Below are 27,416 nucleotides of genomic sequence, written 5' to 3'. Positions count from 1 at the left end.
CTAGTCATCATGTCCCAGCTGACCCAGCTAATCCGCCGTTCCTCTCCCTTCTGACCCCACCAAAAGCGGGCTAAAATGCCGTGAATTTCCTGAATTAACGAGTCAGGCAGTTTGAAGCATGACAGTGTGTAGATCGGGACAGCTTCTCCCACCGCCTTAATTAAGACATGTCTCCCTCCAGCTGAGAGTAGCTTGCGTTTCCAGCCTTCAACTCTTTTTCGAACTCTATCTTTAATAGCCCCAAATGTTGCCTTTTTTGATCTCTGGATAGTAGACGGCAGGCCCAGGTACTTATCTTGGGTCCCAATATGTTGGATATTTAGATTCCCAGCCAATAAGCTTCTGGTATTCTGTGGAGTGTTTTTACTAAAGAATATAGCCGACTTATTTAGGTTGACTGTTTGTCCACTAAAGCTTTCATAGTCACCCAGTAAATCCAAAATATTATCACAGCAGTTAGAAGACGCTTTACAAAAGAGGATAGAGTCGTCTGCAAAGAGGAGGTGGTTGACAGACGGGCACCTTCTAGTGATTTGGATCCCTTGTAAACTCCTGTTTTGCTCTGCTTTGTGTAGCAGGAAGGAGAGTCCTTCCGCACAGAAGAGAAAAAGATACGGGGAGAGAGGGTCACCTTGCCGGATACCTCTACTTGGCCGAAAATAGCCAAATGGTTGTCCTTCCACAACAACAGAGTAAGAAACAGTCGTAACAACCTCTTTAATCCACCCAATCCATCTTGCATCAAACCCTAGACGTTCCATCATAAACCAAAGAAAAGGCCACTCTACTCGATCGTACGCTTTGCTCATATCCAGTTTTATGGCCATCTCAAATACATTCCCAAATCTCTTTGTTTTTAGGTAGTGCATAACTTCATGTGCAATAAGAACATTGTCCGAAATCAGTCTACCTTTCAGGAAGGCACTTTGGTTCGGACTAACTAAGAGATTCATAAAGTGTTGCAGTCTATGGACAAGGATTTTTGAGATAATCTTGTATACTACTGTAGAGAGGCTAATGGGTCTCACCTGGGACATGTCTCTGGCACCGGGGAGCTTAGGGATAAGACAGATATGTGTATGGTTGAAGCTCCTGAGTAATCTGCCTCCTAGAAAGAAGCTCTTCACAGCCGAGAAAACATCTCTACCCACAATGCTCCAGAATGTATGAAAGAACTTTGCTGTAAATCCATCATCTCCTGGGGCACTCTGAGGATGCACGCTAAATGCTGCTCTTTTAACCTCCTCCATAGAGACTGGCCGCAGAAGTTTCCGATTTATACTTGGGGTTACCTTCGGTACAAACTCTTCAAATTCCTGTCTCGGATCCTGAATAGCAGAGGCAGAGAAGATACTTTTGAAGTAGTCCTCTGCTACTTTCGCGATACCTTCGTTTGTAGATGCCACCACCCCATTTTCACCAACCAAACTCCAGATCTTATTACTGCGACATCTGACTCGAGCAAATTGGTGGAAGAACTTGGTGTTCCGGTCCCCTGTTTTTAGCCACTTTATTCTTGACTTATCTTTCCAGTAGCTTTCCTCATTTAGGTAGGCCACCTCAAGCTGCTTTTCAATCCCCTGAACCTGCTCGCCCCCTTGAACTCCAGAGGATCTCAGCTCTTCTAAACGGTCCTTGAGCTCCCGGATTTGTTGCAGGGAATTTGACTGAGAAGTTTGCTGCCATTGCACAAGTGAATGTCTGCATTTCTTTAATTTTTGGGCAAGAATAAACATAGGAGAACCCTCAACTTCCACTTTCCACGTCTCCTCAACTATTCCCCTTACCTCAGCATTCCAACACCATCTCTCCTGGAACTTAAATCTGCGTTTTGTTTTCTCCATAGGAGGATTAGAGTCCAGCAGTAAAGGGGCATGGTCAGATCCGTCCTCTTGAAGTCTGAGAACTGTAGCTGTAGGGTAAGACTCACACCACTCCAATGTTGCCAGTACCCTGTCAAGCCTCTCTTGGATAAGCTCTTGTCCTCTCCTTCTATTTGACCAGGTGAACGGTCTTCCAACCATTCCAAGATCTAGAAAACTGTTGTCATCTATAAAGGAGTTGAAAGCTGTCATAGCAGGTTCCGAAGTCAAACATCCACCTTCCTTTTCTTGGGTATTTGCGATAGCATTAAAGTCACCAAGAATGATGGTTTTGCCTTGAAATTGTTGAAGGACAGGTTTGAGTTGTTCAAATTGCTGGTGCCGGACCTGTTCTATGCTACTAAAGTGAACACCAATTAGTTCCCATTCCTCCTGCCTAGTAACATCCTTGATTTTTGCAGCAATAAAGAAATCACTCGAGTTCATTACTACCACCTCAGTGCCCTCTTTCCATGCCAAAGCTAGTCCACCTGCTGTGCCATTAGGATTGACCAGAAAACAACCGCCAAAACCACATGCCCTTAACTTGTTCTCCACACGACAAGGCTGGTTTTTTGTTTCACAGATGAAACCAACCTCGGGGGAGTGGGATCTACATATCCCTTTAAGATTATGGAATGTCAGGGGTCTCCCCAAACCCCGACAATTCCACGTTAGAACTCTCATGACTCTTGGGGCACCGTTTGACGGCCGGTGCCCTCCACCTCCTCGCGAGTATTTTGGATCTCTTCCAGGCAAATCCTTTTGTGCGGTTCTATATTTTCTTTCTCATTGAATTTTCTCTTCACCCCACCTTTGATGTGTGAAACCTCTATTTTTCTTCGTGCCATCTGCTTGAGCTTGAATCGCTCCTTTATTTGTGAATCAGATTGATCGACATTTTGAATCTCTTCTACAGCCATAAGGCCTTGCACTCCCTCTTGTGTTTCCTTGGTACTTGCTGAGGTTATGTCTACCAAATTCGCTCCCGAATTCTCCATCAACGAGTTGCTCTTTGAATGTGAACTAGTCACCCTTGGGGCCATTTTCGCTCCTACCGTTTCTTTCATAGAGAGACTTGAGAGGCTATTAAGTAACCAATTAGGCATAGGTTTTTTCTTTGGTCTGTCCCCTTGGTCATTCAAGTTAGAACCAGACGCATTATCACCATTGCATTCAATTTCAATCCTCTTACCCATCTGGTCAGCTTTTATCCAATCTCCAATTTTGTCTTGCCGCACTGAGTTCATTGCTGAATCCGTAGCGAGTAATTCACACCCCTTTGACTCGTGCCCTATCCGTGCGCAATAGGTGCAGAATCTCCCAAATTTTTCATACCGCACACCAATTTCAACAGCGTGTTGTTCAGGGCCAATCACACAGACGTGATCTTTGAGTTTTTTGGATGCATCCATTTCCACCCTTGCTTTGAGTATCCTGGATTCTCCACCCTTCATTTCGTAGAAGCCAACCTCTATAACCGCACCAATTTTCTCAGCAAGTTTCCTTCCAACTTCTATAGTTTTATAGCATTCTGGCAAGCCCCAAAATTGAGCCCATACCGGGAACCCTTGCAGCTCACCCTCCTCCCTTCGATCAGAGTCATTCCATCTCCTCACATGAAGGATATAATCTTTAAATAGCCATGGAGAACCTTTTTCAATCCGCATCAAATCCTTGTCATTGTCAAAGAAAAATTGGAATTTGTTCCCTCCTCTATCCGAAACTCTGAATCCTTCTGGTCTACTCCATATGGATCTGAATGCGTTCTCCATAGTTCCCACAGAAAACTTTTTGTCCGCAAACACACGGCCTATGAGGCTTTTAGCGCATGCTTCCTTCCCTTTTCTGATGTCCTCTTCCTCGATTAGTACCTCATTGTCGCTCTCTCCATCGCTAACTGAATTTTTTTCTCTGGCAGTTCTCGTTCCTGCCTCCATATTCAATTGTGTAGTCTGAACACTGCACCGATGAAAATTTTGAAGAGCCACTCCAAAGGAGCACATAAACCCTAGCAGGGCACCTTCAAATATAAAGAGATTTATAAGCAATTGACAAGGTATGATGCATAAAATTAGGCTCATTATACAAGCATCATAAGCATGCAATTACAATATAAACTTGACTCTTCAATTTATCTCTCATCACTAAAAGAGAGTACACTCCCATTAGATTTGTTTTTTTCTCAAAAATTAGACCCGCATAAATTATTACAAATACATTTAAATAAATGAATTTGGGATTGATAGTTAAAATAAATATTTCTTAAAAAAGCAAATTTAAATTCAGAAAATTGCAATAATTATTCAAAAAAAATTTAGTTTAAATTAAAAACCTAAGTTACATTTAACATTTTGGATTTAAACTACAAAATTTATAAACTTTTAAATTAATATCATCTCATTTAAATTTAAAGTCCACACATTTCTAACTAAATTTTATTTTTTCGTATACCAATAGAAATAATAAAATTTTATTAAAAAATTAACAATATCACACACAAACAACATGTCCAGAAATAATGCCATTAATTTATTTGACACACGAAAATTGTTCTTACACTTATAATAAAAAATATCTTTCTAAGATTTTGATGAGAGAAAATTAATTTGTTTTTTTATTTTTTGTGCTATGAACTTCTAATAAATTCTTACGAGATTAGAAAGATTTATATATACTTACAAAAAGATTAGAAATTTAAAATTCAAACAAAAATTTAAAGTTGAAACAATGTATAAGCATTATGAGCATACAAATACAAAGAGATTAATAAGTAATTGGCAATGTATGATGCGTGAAATTAGGCTCATGGTATAAGCATCGTAAACATACAAATATAAAGAGATTTATAAGCAATTAATAATGTATGATGCATGAAATTAGGTTCATTATATGAGCATCATAAGCATACAATTACAATATAAATTTGGCTCTTCAATGTATCTCTAATCACTAAAAGAGAGTACGTACTCCCGTTAGATTTGTCTTTTTCTTAAAAATTAGTCCCGCATAAATTATTACAAATACATATAAACAAATAAATTTGGGATTGATAGTTAAAATAAATATTTATTAAAAAACAAAAATTTAAATTCAGAAAATTGTAATAATCATTCAAAAAAATTCTAGTTTAAATAAAAAAACCTAAGTTACATTTAACATTTTGGATTTTAAACGTTAAAATTTATAAACTTTTAAATTATTATTATTTCATTTAAATTTAAAGTCCACACCTTTCTAACTAAATTTTATTTTGTCGCATACCAATAGAAATAACAGAATTTTATTAAAAAAATAAACAATATCACACACAAACAACATGTCCGAAAATAACTCCATTAATTTCTTTGATACAAGAAAATTATTCTCACACTTATAATAAAAAATGTCTTTCTAAAATTTTGATGAGCGAAAATTAATTTTGTTTTTTATTTTTGTACTATAAACTTCTAATAAATTCGTACAAAGAGATTTATAAGCATACAAATACAAAGAGATTTATAAGCAACTGACAATGTATGATGCGTCAAATTAGGCTCATGGTATAAGCATCGTAAGCATACAAATATAAAGAGATTTATAAGCAATTGAAAATGTATGATGCATGAAATTAGGCTCGTTATATAAGCATCATAAGCATACAATTTCAATATAAATTTGGCTCTTCAATGTATCTCTCATCACTAAAGAGAGTACGTACTCCCATTAGATTTTTCTTTTTCTCAAAAATTAGTTTAGCATAAATTATTACAAATACATATAAACAAATGAATTTGGGATTGATAGTTAAAATAAATATTTCTTAAAAAAAATTAAATTCAGAAAATTGTAATAATTATTCAAAAAAAATTATAGTTTAAATAAAAAAACTTAAGTTACATTTAACATTTTCGATTTAAACTTTAAAATTTATAAAGTCTTAAATTAATATTTTCTCATTTAAATGTAAAATCTACACCTTTCTAACTAAATTTTATGTTTTCGCATGCCAATAGAAATAATAGAGTTTTATTAAAAAAATTAGCAATATCACACACAAACAACATGTCCGGAAATAACGCTATTAATTTCTTTGACACACGAAAATTGTTCTTACACTTATAATAAAAAATGTCTTTCTAATATTTTGATGAGAGAAAATTAATTTGCTTTTTTATTTTTTGTTCTATGAACTTTTAATAAATTTTTACGAGGTTATAAAAATTTATATATACTTACAAAAAGATTAGAAATTTAAAATTCAAACAGAAATTTAAAGTTGAAACTATGTATAAGCATTATAAGCATACAAATACAAAGAGATTTATAAGCAATTATCAATATATGATGCGTGAAATTAGGCTCATGGTATAAGCATCGTAAGCATACAAATATAAAGAGATTTATAAGTAATTGACAATGTATGATGCATGAAATTAGGCTCATTATATAAGCATCATAAGCATACAATTACAATATAAATTTGGCTCTTCAACGTATCTCTCATCACTAAAAGAGAGTACGTACTCCCATTAGATTTGTCTTTTTCTCAAAAATTAGTCTCACATAAATTATTACAAATACATATAAACAAATGAATTTGGGATTGATAGTTAAAATAAATATTTCTTAAAAAAAAATTAAATTTAGAAAATTGGAATAATTATTCAAAAAAATTTAGTTTCAATAAAAAAACCTAAGTTACATTTAACATTTTGGATTTAAACTTCAAAATTTATAAACATTTAAATTAATATCATCTCATTTAAATTTAAAGTCCACATCTTTCTAACAAAATTTTATTTTTTCGCATACCAATAGAAATAATAGAGTTTTATTAAAAAAATTAACAATATCACACACATACCAATAGAAATAATAGAGTTTTTATTAAAAAAATTAACAATATCACACACAAACAACATATCCAGAAATAACGCCATTAATTTTTTTGACACACACAAATTGTTCTTACACTTATAATAAAAAAAAATGTCTTTTTAACATTTTGATGATAGAAAAATAATTTTTTTGGTGCTATGAACTTCTAATAAATTCTTACGAGATTAGAAATATTTATATATACTTACAAAAAGATTAGAAATTTAAAATTCAAACAGAAATTTAAAGTTGAAACAATGTATAAGCATTATAAGCGTACAAATACAAAGAGATTTATAAGCAATTATCAATGTATGATGCATAAAATTAGGCTCATGGTATAAGCATCGTAAGCATACAAATATAAAGAGATTTATAAGCATTTGACAATGTATGATGCATGAAATTAGGCTCATTATATAAACATCATAAACATACAATTACAATATAAATTTGGCTCTTCAACGTATCTTTCATCACTAAAAGAGACTACGTACTCCTAATAAATTTGTCTTTTTCTCAAAAATTAGTCTCGCATAAATTATTACAAATATATATAAACAAATGAATTTGGGATTCATAGTTAAAATAAATATTTCTTAAAAAAAATTTAAATTCAGAAAATTGGAATAATTATTCAAAAAAAAAATAGTTTAAATAAAAAAACCTAAGTTACATTTAACATTTTGGATTTAAACTTCAAAATTTTTAAACTTTTAAATTAATATCATTTCATTTAAATTTAAAGTCCAACACAACTTAATATTACTACACTAATTAAACAAAGGCTTATTCAACAAAATATAATTACCTACATTTACAAGAAATTCTCCGAAACTAAGCCATTTCTAAATTTATAACTATAGCTTCTAATTTCTAAACTTCATCAACCGCATAACTGATCACAAATTTTGCTGATAATTCCATCCCATGCATCTTGGAAATTTCTTCCTGTCCATGTGAAAAAAAAAATTCTCTTATACCTATCTAAAGAAATCAAAAGATATTAATCCTCAAAATAATCTCTAATTCACTTAATTTACTGCTACTGTTACTAAATGAATTTTGAATTTAACAAAAATAATCTCTAAATTATCTATCTAAACAAGCAAAGTCATAATCCTCAAAAAATAAAAGACGTTAACACAACTTCTAATTAACCTACTTGAATGGAGTTATTTTCCTCGTCGAGTTCCTTATTTTCCTTGTGAAGTCTAGTAAGTTCTTCATGGAATAATTGGACTTCAGTTCTAAGCTTTGCCACGGATCCTTCGAGCTCTTGGAATGCTTCCTAATAAAATTAACAGTTTTGTTTATAAATTGAAATTCAAATTTTGAGATATATATCAATCAAGATAATGCACATTTTTATATACCTGTTCTCTCTTTCTCTTCCTCTGAGCACATTTTCTGTTGGCCTCTCTTCTTCTTTCTTTTCTTAACTCTTCCTGTCAAAAAATAATAATGCAATTAATCCCATAATATATGATGGTCTCATTATGTTTGTGGGCCTTATGCTACCTTAAGGCAATGCATTATCATTGAACTGAATTATATTAACAAACAGCATACATAAAGATTCACAAAACTGAACAAACCGAATAATAGAAGAAAAAAGCAGCAAGAGACCTACAGAAAGAGAGGATCCAGCTATGGAGGGTGCCAATCAGAATCATTAAAAACAGGACAAAACTATCTTTACTGATACTAATATCATTTCAAAAATTATATTCAATGCAAATTTTAATTTTAAATCAGTATAATTACTATAAAAGTCAAAAGTAATATCCAAAATTAATTCCATTGCTCTAATGATCGAAAAAGAAATCATCCCTAAATCCAAATCATCCCTAAACCCATTCAAACCATTTGATTGAATGAAATTGTAAGTAACAAGTTATACATAGTGAATAAAAAAAAGAAATATAAATAAATAATTGGGCAATTTTCTTTAATAAACCAACTTTCTTTTAAAATTACGCAGATCCCCCAAATTCAAAAAGATTACGTAAAAGTCCCAAGTTGCATTTCTATATAAATCGAATTGATTAAATTTGATTTACCCAAATATGTAGTAAATCGAATCTATGGGATTCGAATTACATGCAAATTGAGTTCACGTGTAAATCGAAGCTAATGGCTTCGAATTAAATTACTCTACTAAATGGAATCAAATTTCAATTGCTAAGTAAATCGAATCCATTCAATTCGATTTATGATATACATAGCCTTTTAGGTAAAAACGAAGCCATTAGGGTCGATTTAACATGTATGGCACTATATGATTAAATCCTTGTGGGACAATGCAAACGACGAAGCAATATATAGACTAGTTTAATAAAGTTTTTGTTTTGAAAATAATTTATTAAATTAATTTTTAAAAGAAATATAAATAAATAATGGTGAATGCTATCCTACTTTTTCTAAAGTAACATATAAATTACCCTCTCTGATGTATCACATTTTAATTAGGTGTTTATTTTAACCCGAGTTACTTTAATAATATTTTGGAAGACAGTGACGGCTTGACAGAAAAAGAAAATGCAACACCCAATAAGAACGGTGATACTTAGAAAGCACGACGACGACAAAGGAATGGGAAGAGTAAACGCAATTAGAGAGAGTTGGAATACTTTTTTTAAAAAAAATAATTTGGAAAGAGAAAACAAGACACCCAATGAGACGGTGATACTTGGGAGGCGTAACGACAACGATGAAGGAGTACAATGGGGATGAATAAACGGAATTAGAGAGAGTTGGAGTACCTTTTATGGAAGAATGATTTGGGAAGAAAAAATAAGACACCCAATGAGACGGTGATGCTTGGGAGGCATAATGACGACGACGAAGGAGTGGGGAGGAGTAAACGCAGTTAGAGAGAGTTGGAGTACCTTTTCTAGAAGAATGATTTGGGAAGAGAAAACGAAACACCAATAAGACGGTGATGCTTGGGAGAGGCGCAACGACAACGAAGGAGTGCAAAAGATAACTCAGGTTGACACCCAATTAAAATGTGACACATAAGAGAGGGTAATTTACATGTTACTTTAGAGAGAGTAGGATAACATTCACCATAAATAATTGATACCTTTGTTGGAGATCCATGTGGCTGCAAAAGTTTGGGTGGAGTATCCCGCATTAGGGAGGGAAAAGAAAACAAGAAGATAATAAGAATAAACATAATGTGAAAACATAATATTGTTAAGAGAGAAATTCTTAGGTAGCATGCTTTACTCACTTCTTTAGGCTTTGAAGGTTTCAAACGTATAATGAGCTTATTATTGGGTACCTTTTCCTCCATTATCAAGTTCAAGAAAATATGTGAAACAAGTAATAAGTGACTACTTACGATGAGAAAAGAAAAGAAAGCGAAACTTATTTTAAAAGAAAGCTAGACTTGTTTTATCACTTGTCTTGTGCTATATATATATATATGTCAGAGACCAATACTGTTTGTTTAAAAACAGAAAGAATTAGTTAATTAATGTTATTTAACAGGCAAAATTAAAGCAAGAAAAATGTGCTGAACACCTGGAATTTCTCATAATATTTATATAAAAAAATATAACGAATAACACTCAGTAGATAATAAAATGCAGCTTAAAATTTTACCGATAACATGATAACATCCATTTTTAGAGATATTATATCTTTTCTTTTTTCCTCTACTAATTTTTAGGGGTTAAAATAGGTTCAATTAGGCCAAACTAGACTTTTCACTTAACGGGTCAGGCTTTATAAGATAGATATAAGGTAATTAATTAGACTGAATCTAATGTGTAGTTTGTTATAGACTTATTTTAACTTTTAAGTACTAATAAGTTTAGCATGTTATTAGATTTGATCTAACCTGAAATATGTCAAAAGGCCTTATAATTTTTTTAACAAGATAAAAAATACTTTTAACAAAAAATTAGTTAAGTTATATGTTTAATAAATATAGGATTTTAAGATAGCATGTATGTTGATCTCTTTATCATAAATTTTAAAGCCTCTCAAAGGATTCCATCTTATATAATGGGGTGTTTCCAGCTTCCTAAAAGCTTATGTCAACAAATTGAGCGATTGATCAGCAGTTTCCACTGGATTCAATGGACAGAGCTTTGCAAAGCAAAAAAGGAAGGGGTTCGGAGACTGGAGTTCAGGAACTTAGAGGCTTTTAACCAGGCATTATGAGGTAAAGAGGGCTTGGATTAGCTGGATTCAATATTTACATGAATTCTGCAAATCAAACATTAAAGGACTGGATTAGCTGACTGCTACATCGTTTCAACATACCTTGTGGTGGGATAGAAAGCAGCAGGTGTGATCTGCCACATCTCCTGAAGCATCTTAGCTAGTAGTTGTACCAACCTTGGAAACCTGGCTTCCATCTCTCTACTCCTTCCTCAAATCCCAACCCCAAACCCTAACCCAATCCCCCAAAACAGCACTGCATCGACCCGAACCTCCCATTCTTCAACTCACTCCGGTACCGATGGTTCATCCTTTCCGCAAACTCCAACCTCGCCGTGCTCTTCGACCCACTCTTCCCTCTTTACTCCCTTGATCCCTTTTACAAATATACAGAAATCCCTACTCTGCCACACACTCACCGATTAGAAAAATCACGCAAGACACACCCAAATCCAGCTCTATCCTCCTCCAAGAAAACATTGTCGTCGTTCTTGAGCTTCAACCAGGCAAGATTGGGACGAGACCAAGACAGTCAACTATTATGATGCCAGCATGTCAGCAGTGTGTTTATGTCGATTTTTCGGTCACCTTTATTGGCCAAAATTGGTTTAAGGATCAATTTGAGTTTCCGAGAGCAATTTTGAGAACTAAGTTGAGTAACTTCAAAATTTAAAAATTACTTTGATGTTTGAAGGTAATTTTAACCATTAAATTGAGGCTTAATTACATTTTTTAGAACGGAATACCAATTGAATCGGTCAAATTATTAATTTATTATTTATTAGTTTAATTAATAAATTACTGGTTGAATCGAAAAAAAATAATTTTATATAAATAAAAAATATAAATTAATCTAAAATTTAAAATATATATATATATATATATATATATTTACTAATATTTAAAAAATAATCAATAAGTTATAATTTAGTTATTATTAAATAAGTATATAATATTTTAGTATTTTTTTATAATAAAATTTTTTTATTTTATTTTTATATTAAAGTGAATATTTTTTTTATAATTAATTAATTAATTTGTATTTATTATATTGTTATATACTATATGTATTTATTAAAAAGAATATTAATAAATATCATCTAATCATAAAAAAATAATTATATTGTAGTTAATACAAATATTTGATATATTTTATTTATACATATTTAATTATATTTATATTAATAATTATGAATAATAAAAAATATACTTAATTTAAATATAAGTGAGTATAAAATTAAAATAATACCTAAAAAAATTATTGTGCATTTTTACTATATAATTAATAATTAGCATTTAAAATAATAAAGAATAACAAAACTTAGTGGTAAGGAGAGCATGCACGTACAAAGACGGCCAAGGTTTGAACTACATTTTTATCAATTTTAAAATTTTTTCTCGAACAGTTCGATTGAACTAATTTTCACCGGTTTTAGACAATTTTCAACGACTTTAACCGATTTTTACCGGTTTTGACCGATTTTATTCCTTAGCGGTTCAAATATTAGACCAGAACCGATTGGGAATCTGGTTCAGTGGGAAGGGGTGGGGGAAGAGGCCGAAGAGATGCTGGGGAGTGGGGGTGGGTGGGGTTTTGCTTTTTTTTTTAATATTATTTTTATTAATAGTTAAGGGTAATTTGGTTAAAAAAATGTAATTGAAGTAGAAAATGATGATTTTATAATGTTTTGTAACGTTGGGGATGATTTTAATAACAAAAAAAGGTAAGGGACGACTTTGATTTTTACCTCAAACCTTAGGGACGAAAAAAGTACTTACTATTTCTAAACTCATTTCAAGAATATATGTTAAGATTAAAACTGGATATATTAACACGTGATAATATTTACATGTGTCCAAGTGTGTTCGGAGAATAATTTTTGAATCCCGCTAAGAAAGTAAGAGGGGTCTAGCCAACAATAAGCCAACAAATATTTTTGAATTATATTCTATACTAATTAATAACATTAATTGTCATTAATTAGTGGTTATTTAATTTTTTAAATATACAAAATTAATGATTATTAATTGCCTCTTCTTACTCTAATTTACCTTTTACCATCTATTACACAAACACTAATTCCTCTTTCAAAAAAAACTTCGAAACTCCAAAAAACAAAAAGCACCAAAACATAAGATAAAAAATTATCCAAATCCTAAGGAAAAAACATACAAAACATAGGAAAAAGAATCATCCAAAACTAATAAAAAGAATCATCTAAATCCTAAGAAAAAAACATACAAAACATAGGAAAAAGAATCATCCAAAACTAATAAAAAGAATAATTTAAAATGTAGAAAAAAGAAACATAAAAACTAGTTAAAAAATATTCAAAACCAAATAGGAGGAGGAGAAGAAGAACCGCAGGGTGGACGGCGACGACGTCTTGGACAGCGTTGCGTGGACAGTGGGGAGAGTCGCAGTGGCGTGTTGCGACGAGTGGAGGAGTCGTCATGGATCGGAGTAGTTGATTGTGTGTCGCGAATGGGGACCTGGTGGTGGCTGTGTCGCGATGGATGGAGAGTCATGGGGTGCGAGTGGCGAGCGATGGGGAGTCGCGATGGGACGCGAGGAGGGTGAAGTAGAAGCGAGATGGTGGCTGTCTTTTCTGCGCAAACGGCAGATGAGGTGGCGGAGAAGGATGCAAGGACGACCAGCGATTGCGCGCGAGGACGGTGCTGCGGAACTACGACAGCGTGGGAGCATTGGAAAGAGGGATTAGGATTTGTGGTTTTGTGTGGTGAATAGTGGGTGGAAGTGAAAATAAATTAAGGTAAGTTTTGATTAAAAAATGACATTAATGTCAATTAATCAAATTTTAAATTTGAAAATTAATTTAAAATTAATTATTATTAATTGAGTTATTCAATTCTTGACTGGTAGACACTTGACTCCCTATATTTTTTTATAATGATTTTTTTATTAAGACACGGTTGAACACAAAAAATCGATTGCGTTTCGAACGAGTGTCGTGTCTGAAATGTGTTCGACAATGCGGACACGACAAATCAGAGAAGTGTTCGTATTTTATAAAATAAAAAATGATGTTATTAATTTGAAAATAATGATGATATTGAATCCCTTATATTTAGTAAAAAGAAAATGTTTTAGATTTTGTTATCCATAGTGTTTGAATTTATTTTAATTTCTGAACTTACTATAGCTAATTTAACTTGTAGCAATGTTCTTCATCGAATATCTTGGTGTTCACACCAAGTAGGACCACTCTTTTGAATATTTAAGATCATACAGCTTGTAGCTAGATAAATTATCTGTTTCTTTTGCTCTTAAACTTTATCTAATTTATCTCATACATATATATATTGCTATTCCATCTCAATCTAATTGCTAGAAAAATATGCAAGCTTCTTAAACTTAATCCCATACCTTTGATAGAAAATTGGAAAATTAATTATTCATACTATAGAATGTAAGTTAGAATTTAAATCGAAATATGATTAAAACCGAGGGCATAATGTTGAATTATGCTGTCGTAATCAATTACTATTCTATTTGCTTTAATTTAGAAGCAAGAAGCCGTTTAATGAGACAAAGAAACACGAATATACCTTTCACATACCCTTTAATTATCGTTATTAAACGCCACTAATGACTTATGGCAAGATGCTATAATACACCGAGTTGAACTTGGTATCCTACATTAAGATATTTAAATCTACACCTGTGAATATAAGAAATTGCCTCGACTTAAAAACTTGCAACAAGCTTGTGCATTTGCACTACTTGTACCAGAATCATTTCTACTCTGAATTTGTTAGGTATACCAATAATTGCATTAGTAATAATGGGTGCATAAACATTAATAAAAAAAGATAATTCGAAATTTGGAACCTATCGAATAAAGAAAATACATATCAATCTATACTTTCAGTTTGTTGCCCATAATTAAGACACCAAAAAAAAAAATTGTGAGAAATATTAGTTGGAACGTGTCAATGGTAGGGAAATATTCAACTAACCTATAGTGAGTCCACACCCTGCATCATTTTATTCTTTGGCACCAATTTATTTTTGTCTCCTTTGGCTGCTAAATATTTTCTTAAGAAGAAAAAATAACCCTCATGCCACGTTGTGCTCTCCTCGAAAATAATAAATAAAACATTAATATATATTATATTAAATAATTTAATTAAATATAATAATTATTTAATTATTTTCAAATATTATATTCACATAAAAATATCTTTATATGAATAATTATTTAAATAATAATAAATAATTAAGAAAAATATATATTTTTTATATATAAAATATCTATAAATATAAATACAAAATATTATTAATTAAATATTAAAAAAATAATATAATATTTACTAACTATATAGATCGATCATAAATTAAAGTTGTGTTCTAAATTTTCAAGAAGGTAAGGCATGGGAGCCAACCAATGGCAATTATTTTCTAATTAAGTCTTCTTATTATCTTAATAGTTTGTAACAGCTCATAAGTGTAGTCAAATCCAAGCTGCTGTTTCTTCTTCTTCACATTATTAGCGCTATTATTTTTCCATCTATACTCTTAAATCTTAATTCATACCTATCATACACTTTATTTTCTTGTTCTGCAAGTAATTACACAATCAATGGGGAAAGGAAATGGTTGCATACCGAGCAAGTCCAAGAAGGTACCGGTGCCGGTTTCCGAGCCGGAAAATATCCAAGAACCGGTTAGCGGCGTGGACGAGAGAGCGATCGCGACTACTAGTACGAGCCGAGAAGTGGCGCCACCGGCGAGAGAAGCAAACAAGAATCTGAAAGTGTTCATTGTTTTCTACTCAATGTACGGTCACGTGGAATCACTGGCGAGATCGATGAAGAAAGGAGTTGAAACCATTGAAGGAGTTGAAGGAGTGTTGTACAGAGTGACGGAGACGCTTCCAAAGGAGGTTCTGGAAGCGATGCAGGCGCCGGAGAAGGATGACGCGGTGCCGCTGATAACGGCGGAGAAGCTGGTGGAGGCGGATGGGTTGCTGTTTGGGTTTCCGACTCGGTTTGGGAGCATGGCGGCGCAGATGAAAGGCTTCTTTGATTCCACGGGGCAGTTGTGGAAGGAGCAGAAGCTTGCCGGTGTTCCTGCCGGATTCTTTGTCAGCACCGGCACTCAGGGTGGCGGCCAAGAAACCACCGCGTAAGATCACCGTAACTTCTCAATATTCAAATCTTGTTACTTTCACCGAAAATGGAAAATGAACTAATTTGGTATGACCTTTTCTTTTTTTTTTTTTCTTTTCTTTTTTGAGTTTAAATTTCAGACGATTAAAAAGTGATCTAAACCGTGTTTAAGACTTTAAGTAGCTAAATCAACTCCTCATTGACTACTTTAAAAAATATTTTATACAAATATCGAATTCATCATACAAGTTAAGGGGTTCAAAAATACTGTACGTTTATTATTAAATCAGTAATTATATATATTATTAATTATTTATATATTTTAACGTATATTTTATATTTTAATATATATTTTTATTTTATATGAACAATCGATGAATGACTGATTTTTTTATGTATTCTTAACCTACTTAAAAGGGGTTTTATTTAACTTTAGTTATTTTAAAAATAAAATAAATGCAAGTTTTTTATAATACAAAATTACTATTTACAAGGTGAACATGATTTGATAACATGACATCGTATTATTAAATATTTGTGAGAAATTTTTATACTAAAAATTAAACTGTGTATGTAGATTATAAATACTCCAGAGATAGAGTTTTATGGACCAGTAAATATTGTGATTTAAAATTCAATGTAGAGTAGGTTTTTGCATTAACTTGATGTTCTGAGAGAGCAGCTAATAGGATAGTACATATCATTATCACATCTTTATGATTAATTATACTCAGAACTAACAAATATAAAAGGTTGGATAGGTTTATAAGTATTTTTTTAATTTTTAAATTTATAAAAAGATATAGTATTAATGTCTAGTATAATTTTAAATTAAATTATAATTTTTTTAAAAGTTATTTAAGTGTTTATGAAAAAGTTAAAAAAAATTTTTTCTCATAATAAATTTTTTTTATTATATTTCTTTTAAAATAAATATTTTTGGAATTAAAAAATTAAATATAAAATAATTTATTTATAAATTATTTTTAATATAAATATTTATTGTTTAAGCAATTTTTTCAAAAAAAGTTATCTAAACTGACCTTAAACTTCTTTGAATGTTTGCAACATGAATCATAATAATGTGCTTATTATCTATTAGAGAAAAGATATAGTTCATTGAGAGTCTGGAAATCACAGCAAGTTTTAATATAACCATATCCGTTATTGGTGGTGGATCGGAACTTTACAATTGTAGCCAGCTTAGTAGTGAATATGATTTCAATACATGAATTGTTTATTCTTGGTGCGGGTATTATTAGTCTTTTTAGGGGAAAAAATATGTTTTGGTAGGGTCAGTGTAGGTCCCTATATGATTCTTTAGTTGATGTAGAATCTTCACAAACTCATGAAGTAATATCAACATAAGATGGTAATACATACTTATCATTGTTGCTTAATCTAATATTGTTTCCTTATATATTGATTCCATCTAATAATCAGAAAAAATATATCGGAAGCCAAACATTTTTTGCCCCAAAAATTTTAATATAGAAGAATTGGATGTATATACCCAAAAATGTATTGTGATATGATTAATAAAATATTCAATTATTATGTATCTCAAATTTTTTTCGAGTCATTATCATGATTGTGATATGATTAATAAGGGTCCATCCACTAACTTTAATTTGGCAAATGTAACATTTTATTATGTTGTAGTTGGACAGCAATAACACAGTTAGTCCACCATGGAATGCTCTATGTTCCAATTGGTTATACCTTTGGTGCTGGAATGTTTGGAATGGATTCCATCAAAGGAGGAACACCTTATGGTGCTGGAACTTTTGCTGGTGATGGTTCAAGGCAAGCAAGTGAAACAGAGTTAGCCACTGCTGAGTATCAAGGCAAGTACATGGCCACAATTGTCAAGAAATTAGCCAACAAGGATTAGATTCTATGTTGCTCATTTCAATAATGATTATAAACCAGCATTATTATTCTCAAAATATCTTCCATTCAATGTTTTTGTGTCTATATTCAAATGTTGAGTTTGTTATTAGTCATAATGGTTAGGAACCTTAGCTTGTTCTTCACTGTCTTCATTCCAAGAAAAAATGTATGTTGTACTTTGTGATTATTTGTTATTTATTACATTTATATGACACTAATTCTCCTTATAATCGTAACTTCTTTGGATTCTTGAGTTTGATGCTTGTTAAACTGTATTCATATCATATGATAATTTGATTAATTTTACTGTTAATAAGATCATCTTAACTTTGAAGAATTTAATTTAACCTCTTCATCATCTATGATTATTTATTTGTTGAGAAACGATCACTGAATTGACAACTTTTAGAATTTTTTTAATTAATGAAAGTTTTTTATTGCTAAATAAGCTGCAGAAAGACGAACACTGATTAAATTTGACATCAATGAATCAATTAGTTAGTCCCCCAATACATTTTTATTATTTTCTTGGTTCATGGTCAACACATTAGTCCAAAATTTATAACTAATTATGAGAGCATTCGTAGATGCTTTACTAATAAAGATCCTAAAATCAAACGCAACATATCAGTCAAAAGATTATAAGCAACACAATTGCTTGAGCCTCAAGTAGGGTTGACAACACAGACATGAGTTTGATATAAGTTATTAATAGCAATTTCTAAGGTTATTGTTTTCTTTTTTTATTTTTTAAATAACAATTAGTAATAATTTAGTTATAAATTTTTAAATTATAATAACCTATATTAAAATTTTGATAAAATTACAAATCTATTTAAAATACTCAAAAAAATCCAAGTGCAATATATTAAGAAACAAGATATTATTATTATTTTTTTTTGGTAATAAGAAACAAGATATTTAACCACTCAACTAAAGTTTCAGTTACTAAAAGAAAAAAATGATATACAGTATATCTAAATTGTATTGGGCTAGTCACCAAAAAAGTATTGGGCTACTTCGGCTAGTGATTAAGAAGCCCACGGCTCAAGTCTACAATAACTGGAAAAGCACACAATTCTTCAATAATTAAGAGGCCGAAATGAAAATATACAAAATTACAAAATGGCCCCACTGCCGTGGAAGAAGACTTTGGTGAAAGAAAAACCATCACACTCTACTTGACTCGCAGTCGCAGTAGAGAGAGAGAGAGAATCAGCTACAATGTCGAAGAAGCTCATCGTTCTTTTTCTGGGGCTTGTTCCTCTGTTATGCACCTGCTTCTCACCCGATACACCCTCGGATCGTCGCGTGCTGGTTCTGCTGGACGACTTCGCCATCAAATCCTCACACTCCATCTTCTTCAACAATCTCAAATCTCGCGGTTTCGATCTCGATTTCAAGCTCGCCGATGACCCCACTATCTCTCTCCAGCGTTACGGCCAGTACCTCTACGATGCCCTTATCCTCTTTTCCCCAACCATCGAACGTAAGATTTTCCGTCCATTTTCATTGATGTATTAATTGCTCTCAGATCTTTTAGTTTCGGTTACTGTTTTCGCGAAATGGGTATAGGGAAAGTTCTGTTTTTTTCTTTGACTTGTCTGCGATGTAAAGTGTCGATTTTTTTTTTCGGAGAAGTGAGGGTGGTTTGTTTGTTTTGGATTGTGTAGGTTTTGGAGGATCAATTGACGCAGCTGCGATTTTGGATTTCGTTGATTCGGGCCATGATTTGATCGTTGCAGCTAACAGCAATGCCTCTGATTTGATCAGGGAAATTGCCACTGAGTGTGGGGTTGACTTTGATGAGGTGCTTAAAGTGTTGAAATTTGATTAGTTGAATTCAATTTGTGTGTGATATTTGGTTTCTCTTTTGTTGGTCATTACCAGTTATTATGTGATCGATGCTTTCATTTGCAATTCGCAAGTTATTTTGGGCACTGGAGTCTTACTGTTTGTGCCTTTTTCTTTTTTTGGTTAATAATTGTTTTTTAGGATTCTAGTGCATTGGTTATAGACCATTCAGGATATGCTGTCTCTGCTACCGAAGGGGACCATACACTGATTGCTAGCGACGATTTTATAAAGTCTGATGTGATTTTGGGAAGTGAGAAAATCAAGGCAAGTGCATTTTAAACTTAAATGTTAGCTGCATTATGCACAACATTGTTCAAGGCATTAACAATAACAATTTAACATATTGTTGTATGTTATTAATTTCTGATCTTTTTGTTCCATGCAACAGGCTCCAGTACTTTTCCAGGGGATTGGCCATTCATTAAACCCTTCCAATAGCCTGGTATTTTCTTTTCTTTCCCCCTTATAATCTTGTAGTGTGATTGTCATCATTAGTATTGAACCAGGTATAATACGAAGTTGGTTCCTTCATGCAAATGTGTTTCGTTTTCTTTTTGTTTCTTTTTAAATATGTCTTTAATTTCAGGTGTTGAAAGTTCTCTCAGCATCTCCTTCAGCTTATTCTGCCAACCCAAAGTCAAAGTTAACTAGTCCTCCATCACTTACTGGAACCTCAATGTCATTAGTTTCAGTTGTACAGGTATGTATCCCAACACTTCTTCCTCATTTTTCCCCTCATGTTGTTGCATATATGCATGTGTTTTGTATTGTTTGCTGTCCTCATTTTGATGCCTCTGGCCTCATGATGTCCTATTGCCTTCGAAACACTTCTTTATTTATCCTTTACATTCCCCTTTTTGAGTATCATTATTTGCCATAGTAGTACGCAAATATATTACTTTAATTTGAGTATCTTTTTGTTTTATTGTGAAGCATGTTTTCATGATGTTATGTCTTCTGTAATGATATCTGGACATTAGCTGTATTTCCTCACTCATTCTCTTCACGTCTAATAAAAAGAACTCACTTATTCATTTTTTATTCTTTTGGACAGGCAAGAAATAATGCTCGGATATTGATATCTGGCTCATTGAGCATGTTCAGCAACCGGTACGAAATGCTCACTTGTGAATCAATATTTTGTAATATGGTGTAAAGTGCATTTTTAACATGTCATATTTGGATTTTTTTTTTCTGCAGTTTTTTCAGGTCTGATGTGCAGAAGGCTGGGAGTCCAACCAAGTAAGTAAAGAAATAAACATTTTCTTCTTTCCTGTTGTTCACTGCTAGAATAACAAGTTTTGTATGTTAACACTGCCATAATAAAGTTTGTAAGAGCTAGTTTATGTGATGTTTTTCACTTTCCAACTTACGGTGGCTGTATGTCCCCCCACCCCGGTCCCCCTTCTCTTCCTCAATACTATCTTGAGCCAAGCATGCTATAAATAAAGTTGGTGTTTATGTTTAGTACTGTTTGAATAACAGACATGACAAGTCAGGTAATGAGCAATTTGTGACTGAACTTAGCAAATGGGTTTTCCACGAAAGGGGTCACCTCAAGGTAATAAACAAAATGCTTCCATCAATGTTATTTCCATTCTTTCATTCAGTTGATAATTGACAACACCGTTAGGGTCATTTTTCTGATATAATGTCGCTTCATGTTTTTATATTAAGGCGGTGAATGTGAAACACCACAAAGTTGGGGAAGTTGATGAACCAGCCATCTATAGGATCAATGATGATTTGGTAATATAGCTACTGTTCTAATGCTTTTTTTCCATATAAAAATAAAAAGTAGAATAATTTCTTTGGCTGTGGCTCACTTCTGAAATTTTCTTAAAGGAATACTCTGTTGAAATTTACGAGTGGTCTGGCAAAACTTGGGAACCTTACGTAGCCAATGATGTTCAAGTTCAATTTTACATGATGAGCCCTTATGTCTTGAAGACTTTATCAACCGACAACAAGGTGCTTTGGAATTTGTTTTGGTGATGCTTATCTATTCTTCTCATATAAAACCTTGAGTGTAATTGTCTAAATTATGCTCTCTTTTTCAGGGTTATTATTTCACAGCATTTAAGGTTCCAGATGTTTATGGGGTTTTTCAATTCAAAGTAGAGTATGAAAGACTTGGATATACAAGCTTGTCTTTATCCAAACAGGTAACTGCTGATCCTCTAATTCCGTAACACCAATTTATCCCTTGGATTTACAATTATTTCTAAGCAAGGTTGCATTGAAACTTGTCGGCAAACATCCATAAATAACCTAGCAATTTTACACACAAACACCCTCACCCATATGGGTTTAGAATTTCCTCTTTCCATGACTATGTCAACCTCTATTTCGAAACTTGCATACATTATTACTGTCATCAAGGTATTGTTACAACACATCATTCTTGAATGCCTTTGAACTTTGTATGTAGATCCCTGTCCGCCCCTTCAGACACAACGAATATGAGAGATTCATACCAGCAGCATATCCCTATTACGGAGCAGCATTTTCAATGGTAAGTATTTTCCTCTCATTCTCATACATTGCTATAAATTTGCCAATTTTGACTAGTTGGTAACTATTTGATTGTGACGCAGATGGCAGGTTTCTTCATCTTCACTGCTGTTCATCTATACCACAAGTAGTTGTAAACCCTTTGATCCAAGATAATGTAGTATGTAGCACCATAACGATTGGATTTGAATGCTGAGATTGAAAATTTTGACTAGGATATAAAATGCAAATTTCTAATTTATTATAGAAGATGCCTTATACTTATTTTACTTGTCTGTTACTAGTTTTGTTCCCACGGTAAGCATCGATGCTTAGCATTTCTTGATTTAGCTATAGGAACCGCTAACAATATTGGGTTGCACATTTTAGACTTAAAATTGATTTCACATTAAAGCTTTTCTATGAAACGATAGTTGTGTGTTAAGGCAGTGTCTTTACTGCAATTGGGTGAAGATGGTGTATATTTAGGGCTGGCAAGGGTAGGGTTTGGATTCTACCTTAACCTGACCTGCGAGTTGAAACTTTTTTAAAATTCTACTCTACCCAATCCGTTCAACCTTAATCTTATCTGCACTCTAAAGTTCTAAATTCTACCCTACTCAACTTATTCGAAGAAAAAATTTCAAGCAAATATAAAATTCAACCATAATAAATTTTATATATATTAATAAAATAAAAAATAAAAAATTAAGTTCAAATTACAATTAAAAATAATAAAATGTTAAATAAATCTAACATAAAATTATAAATAATATGATCATCACTAGCTTAGTGGTTATTTCAAATTTTTATAAGAAGATTATGGATTTAACACTCACTCTTTTTACTATATTCATAACTTTTACATATATATTATATAATATATTAGGGATGCGGGTAGGGTAAAGTATGATATACCCTGAACTTGTACTCTATCTTACCCGCAGGCAAACTCGCACCGCACCCTATCCTAGCCGCAAATGGTATTAGATTGAGTGGAGTTACACAAATATCTATTTAAGTTTTTATTCCCTTATTTCATCCAACAAAAAAAAAATTCATACAAATTAATAATTTAATTCTATTTCTTTTTAATCATTTAGTTGAAGCTGAAAATTTCTATTTTTCAATCATAGCAATAGAGGAAGTACCATAAACCAATTGAATTGTTTGGATGGTACAAATTAGAGTACCAATTCCAATTTTTTTTTTACTTCCCTTTTTTGTTCCTCCATTTTTATTAAAACTTAGTGCATAATTCCACAATGTAGTGCAACCGATTTAACTCGTTCAATGGCGTATTGTATTTTAAGAAAATGTAAAATCCTTTACAGCCAGAAGTATATCAGAAACTAATTACTACAATTATGTGAAAGAACCACTATTTCTTTACAAATTACCTAGGTTTCATCTAATTCGTATCACTAAAATTTCATACACAACTACAATAATTGGCACAGATAGCAATTGTTTGAATTCTTCGAACATCATCATGCCTTGAGTTTTGTAACCAAATCTTATATAAAATTTGCTATGCATACTTAAATATCAATCACCATATATATTTGTATATGAAAATTTATTTTTAATATATCTTTTATACTTTAATATGTACTCTATACGAATAATTGATTTGATAATTGATTTTTAATATAAATATAGCATAGTTGAATCTTGTATTTACCTTCCAAGATAAAGTGAAAAGGTTTCATCTTTCATTTAGTAAATGAAATGAATTTTAGTTATTAGTCTTATTGATATGATTATAAAATTCCTTTAATTTCTTTTACTTTGAGGCTCAAACATTGAATGGCCGGCCAATTGGCCATAATGCATCATAAATGGGGTCACTGATGGAGTGATGGTCATCCAAATACATAACCCTAGAGAGGACAAATTTCTATTCAAGTCAAATTCAACAGCTTTTTTACTTGTTCCTTTTTAGGGTTTAACTATGATATCAATTGAGGAAAATAAAAGTTTAAATTTTCAATATGTTTATTAAAATAAAAAATTTAAAAATTTCTGTTAATACCTATAATCCTTAACAACAAGGACAGATGTAGCCAAATCTTTTATTTTAATGTACTAAAAGCTAGTAACTTAGATATTCAGGACTGTTTCATTACAATAGAATAAGGATTACTCTCAAAAAAAAAAGAGTAAGAAACTTTAAGAATATCATAAAGACTTAAAAAGATTGTAAAATATCAAAACGATTCCCTTCTATATATTGGATCATATCAACTGAAAATAAATAAATAAATAAATAAATTTTGTGGATGGTGAATTTCATAACCAAGTAAAAAAGCTCAGAAAAAGGAAAAGAATGTATGGCAAAGTTACTAGTAAACGCCTTGATTAGATAAAACGAGATCGGCATTTATCAGCGAAACTTCCAAAATGTCGATTTTGACCTCCCATGAATCAGTATAAGCACTCGATTGTAATCTCCATAGCTTATCTGGGATTATGAAGGCCATTATCGAAACCTAATAACATCAACTACAACTACCATCATTTCAAAATTCACTTTTCTTGAAAACACAAACAACACCAGCACGCGATGCAAACTTTGAATGGAACCCTAGGGTTTTAGCATTTTATAGAGACGGAGAGCGATGATTATGACTTGAGAATGTTATATGTTTGGGTTGGGCTTGACTTATTGGGCTTGACTAATACTTGGGCCCAATGTTTGTATTTGACTATTTGGTCCTTGAGCTTCTACAAATAGCAAATATTTATTTGCCCACAAGTACACGGGTAGAAAAGAAAAAAAATTGGTACTAGGGTGGGGCATAATCTGAAATCTAGAAATTTATGAAGGACAAAAATGTAAAAATATTGTGTCTTTGTATTTTCACTGTATATATGTCCAATAATTTGTGGATTTTGCAACCAATGCTATATGCGTTTTAGACACTAAACAAATGCTACCAAAGACACATACCACCTATACTAACTTGAATAAGTAATTATGCTATGTATACACAAAAAATTAGCTACTAAATCAGTATATTTGTTGATTAAGTCAGACTCTTTGCTTAACAAGTTAAGCAAGTTAAGCCTGTATAATAAATAATTTATATAAGTTTGACTTGTAATCTATTTGTTATAATTTTTTTTTTTCTTATCAATAGTGACCCTAGTATGTTCTCAAGTTTAGCCGGGTTTAAGCCAACGAGCTATAATTCAAATAACATAGTCTTTTCATACTCAACTAAGAGATTAGAAGTTCGAATTTCCCTATTTTTGATAAAAAAAAAAAAAAAAATTAGCCTGGCTTAAAAGTTGTTGTTAATGGTCTACAAATTAGGAAATCTATATAAACATGCCAAAGTATTTGATTGACGATAAATTAGAATTTTAACTGTACATAGGTCTAAAGTCCTAAACAATTAACATGTACAAATGCTAGGGACGAACTTTCTTTAACCCAAATTAATCAATATTTTTAAAAAAATATTTTTTTTATTTTAAATTCTAAATCATAAATCCTTAATCCTACACTGTTTATTATAAACACTAAATCTTAAAATTGACTAGTATTGACTAACTAAAAGTTATTTCTCTATAAATTTTTTCATTATATAATGTCTAAAACAGGTTAACTATATAGCTTTTAGCAAATTATTCAGATGTATAATATACCTTTAGTATAAATGACTTTAGAGCGAAACTATATTTTTTTTCATTATATAATGTCTAAAACAGGTTAACTATAAGTATAAAGAGTTGTTACGTTTAAAATGTATACTCAAATAATACATACCCCTTTCTTAGCTCTATTAAACAAATGATAAATAAACCCAAACAATTTAGAGCGAAACTGGGAATAAAATACAACTATAGCAAACTAGATCTAATTCTCCAAACCAAAGAGAACAACAAATGAAACCAAACATACAATACACATAGTAATTAATAACATACACAATTTTTTTTGTTGTGCCCAGAGTATTCTCCAAACCAATAGGTCAATGACTAATTCATCGCACATTTGAATCCTATTTAAGGGTTTAATGCCAATAAATTATTACATACACAAGACAAAATTCGAACTTCTAACATTTATTTAATTAGACGAGTGAGTTGACTATTCAATCAACTCAAGTTGGGTATAACATACACATAGAATAACAAGTTACAGAACAACATACACATAGACAAACAATAATACAAAGGAAACAAATGAAAAGACATGATGTTGGATGTTCTAGCAACTCCATGAGGGATCTTTAGCCTTGCACTTGATAGGAAGTTGCATGGCCTTGGTAGGGTCAATACCATAGACACGCAAGTAAGGAGAGTCCTTGTAACCGCACAAGCAATCAAGATCAGCACCTCTCACTGCCTTACAGCAAGGAGAGTTGAATGATGGATCCACTGGATTGGCTACACTGCTACTCACACTTGGCTTACAATCATTCAAACCACTTATTGGCATCTTGCAAAACGAGCCTTGACCATTCGCCATTGACCCTATCATGCAAATCACCAACATTATTATCATCATAACCTTCTTAGTGTATCCCTCCATCTCTCTTAGATATATCCAATTTGGATGGAGAGAACCATGTGTTGGCTTTTATAGGGAGTGAGAGAAATTAGTGTGTAAGAACATGCATGTGGTTGTGGTAGCTCGTGCTATTATTGGGTATTTCTGTCTCCTATGATATATTAACAATAATATATATATGGAAAATGATTTTTCAACATCTGAGTTATCTATTGTATCTGTGTTGCCTTTATTATTTCAGAAGTTTTGTGTGAGTTTTTAACTTAATTTACCATCTAAATACTTCTCATTATTATTGATTTTACTATTGGATTTCGTTATGTTTAATCAAGTTGTATTTTGATGATAACTCAAAGATTGGCAAAGTTTTACAATTATTCAAAATTTCTTTTCTATTTTTATTTTTTCAAATAATTACATATGTGTATTTACATATATTTTTATATTTCTGTTCTAAAATATTTATCAAATAAATTTGGGTGAATACCCCACCCGGTCCCTGACAATTAGTTTGAAAGGACAACGAAGTTCCCAAAAAAAAAAAAACACCCAATCCGATTCCTGATATTTTTTTTGGGACTGATTAGCCCCTGTGCCAAAAAAAATAACATTGACTTTTT

The 27,416-nt window shown here is 32.0% G+C and overlaps 3 protein-coding genes and 1 non-coding gene across 7 annotated transcripts; 2 read left to right on the top strand and 2 right to left on the bottom strand.

Annotated features, from left to right (window-relative positions):
• Positions 1-7,413: 7,413 nt before the first annotated feature.
• On the bottom strand, positions 7,414-11,478 carry LOC112736855 (uncharacterized). Of its 4 annotated transcripts, none has more exons than XR_011869311.1 (5): positions 11,001-11,459; positions 9,811-9,831; positions 8,099-8,170; positions 7,888-8,013; positions 7,414-7,673 (listed from the first exon to the last, which is right to left on the bottom strand). XR_011869311.1 is itself a non-coding variant. In XM_025786499.3 (5 exons), exons 1-5 carry the CDS (start codon positions 10,021-10,023, stop codon positions 7,599-7,601), a joined length of 357 nt encoding a protein of 118 aa, XP_025642284.1. In that variant the 5' UTR covers positions 10,024-11,436; the 3' UTR covers positions 7,414-7,598. The 4 variants fall into 4 exon arrangements, 2 of the variants coding, with proteins under 2 accessions (XP_025642284.1, XP_072067227.1); XM_025786499.3 differs by having other exon boundaries at positions 9,961-11,436; XR_003168839.3 differs by lacking the exon at positions 9,811-9,831 and having other exon boundaries at positions 11,001-11,478.
• A 3,794-nt stretch (positions 11,479-15,272) lies between these two features.
• LOC112736854 (probable NAD(P)H dehydrogenase (quinone) FQR1-like 1) lies at positions 15,273-18,177 on the top strand. The gene is made up of 2 exons (XM_025786497.3): positions 15,273-16,047; positions 17,694-18,177. Exons 1-2 carry the CDS (start codon positions 15,503-15,505, stop codon positions 17,923-17,925), a joined length of 777 nt encoding a protein of 258 aa, XP_025642282.1. The 5' UTR covers positions 15,273-15,502; the 3' UTR covers positions 17,926-18,177.
• An 834-nt stretch (positions 18,178-19,011) lies between these two features.
• Positions 19,012-22,559, top strand: LOC112736853 (dolichyl-diphosphooligosaccharide--protein glycosyltransferase 48 kDa subunit). The gene is made up of 13 exons (XM_025786496.2): positions 19,012-19,413; positions 19,598-19,734; positions 19,920-20,045; positions 20,170-20,223; positions 20,368-20,481; positions 20,836-20,891; positions 20,982-21,023; positions 21,267-21,342; positions 21,459-21,530; positions 21,627-21,752; positions 21,842-21,946; positions 22,213-22,296; positions 22,379-22,559. The coding sequence occupies exons 1-13, from the start codon at positions 19,149-19,151 to the stop codon at positions 22,424-22,426; spliced, it is 1,305 nt and encodes a 434-aa protein (XP_025642281.1). The 5' UTR covers positions 19,012-19,148; the 3' UTR covers positions 22,427-22,559.
• Positions 22,560-24,601: 2,042 nt separating this feature from the next.
• LOC112739693 (small nucleolar RNA snoR83) lies at positions 24,602-24,745 on the bottom strand. Its single transcript, XR_003170631.1, has one exon. It is a non-coding gene; the product is annotated as a small nucleolar RNA snoR83 (small nucleolar RNA).
• Between the last annotated feature and the right edge of the window lie 2,671 nt (positions 24,746-27,416).

The sequence above is a fragment of the Arachis hypogaea genome, chromosome 13, assembly GCF_003086295.3.
Source record: "Arachis hypogaea cultivar Tifrunner chromosome 13, arahy.Tifrunner.gnm2.J5K5, whole genome shotgun sequence".
NCBI classification, from domain to species: domain Eukaryota; kingdom Viridiplantae; phylum Streptophyta; class Magnoliopsida; order Fabales; family Fabaceae; genus Arachis; species Arachis hypogaea.
This window is presented reverse-complemented; position numbering and strand designations above follow the sequence as displayed.